The sequence below is a fragment of the Gekko japonicus genome, unplaced genomic scaffold (assembly GCF_001447785.1).
Source record: "Gekko japonicus isolate JY-2015 unplaced genomic scaffold, Gekko_japonicus_V1.1 scaffold598, whole genome shotgun sequence".
In the NCBI taxonomy this organism is placed as follows: Eukaryota; Metazoa; Chordata; class Lepidosauria; order Squamata; family Gekkonidae; genus Gekko; species Gekko japonicus.
The window spans coordinates 236381-240279 of NW_015170910.1; the positions used below are offsets into that span (position 1 = coordinate 236381).

The following is a 3899-nucleotide window of genomic DNA, read 5'->3' on the forward strand; positions in this document are numbered from 1 at the left end:
TTCAAGAACGGCGTGCCAGAACTATGGCTTGCCCAAGGTCATCCAGCAGGTGCAAGTGGAGGAGTGGGGAAACAAACCCGGTTCTCCCAGATTAGAGTCTTAACCACGACACCAAACTGGCTCTCACACCAAACTGGCTCTCCATTGCCCACTGCTCAGAGTGGCAGCAACAGCACTGACTGAGCAGCTCTAGGAATCTCTGGAATTTCTGGCAATTCCTAGAGCTACCCTATGTCACTTCTGGCCAAAACCCGGAAGTGACATGATGACTTCACCAATGGCACACGAACCCTTCCCATATCCCTACCCCTCAGCCCTCCCACGAGGCCACCCCTAGCTCACCTGCTATAATTGGGGATGGTCCCGGTATCAAGGTCCCGGTCAGTGAAGGGGTCCACTCTGGCACAAAGCCACTCGCACTTGCCCTGGTACATGGTGTCAAGGACGTGCAGGATCTCATCGCACTTCACCGAGAGGGAGCAGCAGTCCATCTGGCTGGAGATGCTCAGGTTCAGGCGGATGTAGAAGGAGTCCCCGGAGGTGACCAGGCCTTCTTCGATTTCAGACAGCAGCTTCCTGTGGCCTGCCATTCAAAATATCCGGGGACAATTAATTAGTGGAAAACTGGAAGAGAAGATTCCGGGCTCCTGCAGCCAAGACTGATGGTTTCAGTTGGATACTCTGGTTAGCCAATTTGGTGTAGTGGTTAAGAGTGTGGACTCTAATCTGGGAGCCGGGTTCGATTCCCTACTCCTCCACATGCAGCTGCTGGTGTCGCTTTGGGCCAGTCATAAGTTCTTTCAGAGCTGTTCTCTCGAGAGCAGTCCTCGAAAGAGCTCTCTCAGCCCCACCTACCTCACAGGGTGTCTGTTGTGGGGAGGGGGAAGGGAAAGGAGATTGTAAGCCACTCTGAGACTCCTTCGGGTACTGAAGGGTGGGTTATAAATCCAATCTCCTCCCCCCCAATCTTCCTGTATGTAGGGCTTGACGAAATTCTGCTTCACTGTATCCGAGGAAGTGCACTTGCACACGAAAGCTTATACGGTGAATAAAATTTCGTTGGTCTTAAAGGTGCCACTGGACTCAAGCTTTGTTCATGTATACATACCCTTCGTTTCAGCCGCTAAATTCAGTTTCCTCCCATGTTCCCTCTCTCATCCCTTGCCAGTTTGGTGTAGTGGTTAAGAGCGGCGTACTCTAATCCGGGAGAACCGGGTTTGATTCCCCACTCCTCCACATACAGCTGCTGGCGTGACCTTGGGTCAGTCACAAGTTCTCTCAGAGCTGTTCTCTCAAGAGCAGTTTTCGAAAGAACTCTCTCAGCCCCACCTACCTCACAGGGTGTCCGTTGTGAGGAGGGGAAGGGAAAGGAGATCGTAAGCCACGTTGAAACTCTGAGTGAAGGGTGGGGTATAAATTCAACTTATTATCTTCTTTTCTACCAAGCCAGCCTCCTGTTCCAGAATCCGGCCTGCACATTCACAACTGACTCATCGTGACCCCAGCAAGCGGCTTTCGAAGCAAGTGAGAAGCAGAGGTGGTTTGCCATTGCCTTCCTCTGCAGAATTTCCCCTGGTGGTCTCCCAGTTTGGTGTAGTGGTGAGGAGTGCTGACTCTAATCTGGGAGAGCCAGGTTTGATTCCTCATTCCTCCACATGCAGCTGCTGGTGTGACCTTGGGTCAGTCACAAGTTCTCTCAGAGCTGTTCTCTCAGGAGCAGTCCTCGAAAGAGCTCTCTCGGCCCCACCTACCTCACGGGGTGTCTTTTGTGAGGAGGGGAAAGGAAAGGAGATGGTAAGCCGCTCTGAGACTCCTTCGGGTAGTGAAGGGCAGGGTATAAATCCAATCTCGTCTTCTTCATCATCCAAGTACTGGCCTTGCTTTGCCTCTGAGATCTGACGCAATCGGGCTACAGCAAGCTGCCTTTCCTATCCTCTTCTCTGCAGCTCCCTCCTGTATCTGTGTCTTGGGACCCTACCTAGCAGCCCACAGGACTGGCTTGACTCAACAAATGGTTTTAGCTGATGTATCTGAGGGGAAGCATTTTCTATGAGCGGGTGCGAGAGCAACGTGGCAATTTCGATTCTGGCACCTCGACGTCATTCAAAAGGACAACCCAAACTTCCAAGATGGCTTTTCCTTCTAACAACTAGCGGCAGGCCGGGTTTATTAAACTCTGAACCGTCTCACGGTTCCTTTAATATCTCAACGAGGCGCTCGTGTTAAGGTTTCGGTAATAAGAAATGTATATTTATGAGTTATCAATTAATGACCGTAGAGGCTGGCTCGGGCAACCCATTCATCCACTTTTAATCAGTGAAAAATCCTTCAGCCTTCAGGGTGTTTGCGGGCCATCGAGCGAGGAGGCGCCCGAAAGGCACTCCCGCTCATCTGGGAAAGGCCTCTGCATCTCTTCAGAACGTAAGGGGAGCTCTGCTGGATGAGACCCACGGGTAGGGTTGCCAACGTTCGGGTTGGCACCTGGAGATCGCCCACTGTTATAATTGATCTCCAGACGACTGAGATCAGTTCCCAGGGGGGTAAATGGCTTCTTTAGAGGGCAGATTCTATGGCATTGTACCCTGCTAAGACAAAGACAAAGAAGACTTGGATTTATACCCCACCCTTCACTTGGGAGAATAGCTTACAATCTCCTTCCCTTCCCTACCTCTCCTCAGAACACCCTGTGAGGTATGTGGGGCTGAGAAAGCTCTGAGAGAACTGCGGCTGACAGAAAAAGGAGGAGAAGAAGAAGAGTTGGATTTATACCCCACCCTTCACTTGGGAGAATAGCTTACAATCTCCTTCCCTTCCCTTCCTCTCCTCAGGACACCCTGTGAGGTATGTGGGGCTGAGAAAGCTCTGAGAGAACTGCGGCTGACAGAAAAGAAGGAGGAGGAGGAGGAGAAGGAGAAGAGTTGGATTTATACCCCACCCTTCACTTGGGAGTCTCAGAATAGCTTACAATCTCCTTCCCTTCCTCTCCTCACAACAGACACCCTGTGAGGTATGTGGGGCTGAGAAAGCTCTGAAAGAACTGCGGCTGACAGAAAAAGGAGGAGGAGGAGGAGAAGAAGGAGAAGAAGAAAGAGAAGAAGACTTGGATTTATACCCCACCCTTCACTTGGAGTCTCAGAGCGGCTTACAGTCTCCTTCCCCTTCCCCTCCCCACAACAGGCACCCTGTGAGGGAGGTGGGGCTGAGAGAGCTCTTTCGAGAACTGTCCTTGAGCGAGCAGCACTGAGAGAACTTCTGACTCAACCAAGGTCACCCAGCTGGCTGCACGTGGAGGAGTGGGGAATCAAACTTGGGCCCTCCCCTCCGCAAAACCTGCCCTCCTCAGGCTCCGCAGCCCAAATTTCCATCCCAGAGCTTGCTGGCAGCCCTAACCATGGGTAGCTAGCTCTCCGGCCACAGTACCCACAGGGGTGGCACAGAGAAGCGGGTTACTGAGTTCTCACCTCACTCCCAGGGCATCAGTGGTATGGAAGGGTGACGGGCATTCCCTGGTGGGCACGTCTAGCCACCAGCTGGGGCCAAGCCTTAGCCCAGCCCCTAGGGCCACTGGCCTTGATCAGGCCGTAGGTCCATCTAGTCCAGGATCTTGGTTCCTAAAGAGGACTACCCCTCTAGTAACAGCTGCCATTGACGGTAACTACTGCTGCCATTGATGTTCAGGGGAGAGCCAGTTTGGTGGAGTGGTTAGGAGCACAGACTCTAATCTGGGAGAACCGGGTTTGATTCCCCACTCCTCCTCCACATGCAGCTGCTGGTGTGACCTTGGGTCAGTCACAAGTCCTTTCAGAGCTGTTCTCTGAAGGGCAGTCCTCAAAAGAGCTCTCTCAGCCCCACCTACCTCACAGGGTGTCTGTTGTGGGGAGGGGAAGGGATTGTAAACC

At 52.5% G+C, this 3899-nt stretch overlaps 1 protein-coding gene across 1 annotated transcript in view; it reads right to left on the minus strand.

The window, feature by feature from the left end:
* Positions 1–3899, minus strand: part of CARD11 (caspase recruitment domain family member 11) — an 84936-nt gene that overhangs the window by 28926 nt on the left and 52111 nt on the right. The window contains exon 16 of the mRNA XM_015418680.1: positions 343–583. Coding sequence (XP_015274166.1) covers positions 343–583 — 241 coding nt within the window. The remainder of the gene's footprint in view (positions 1–342; positions 584–3899) is intronic.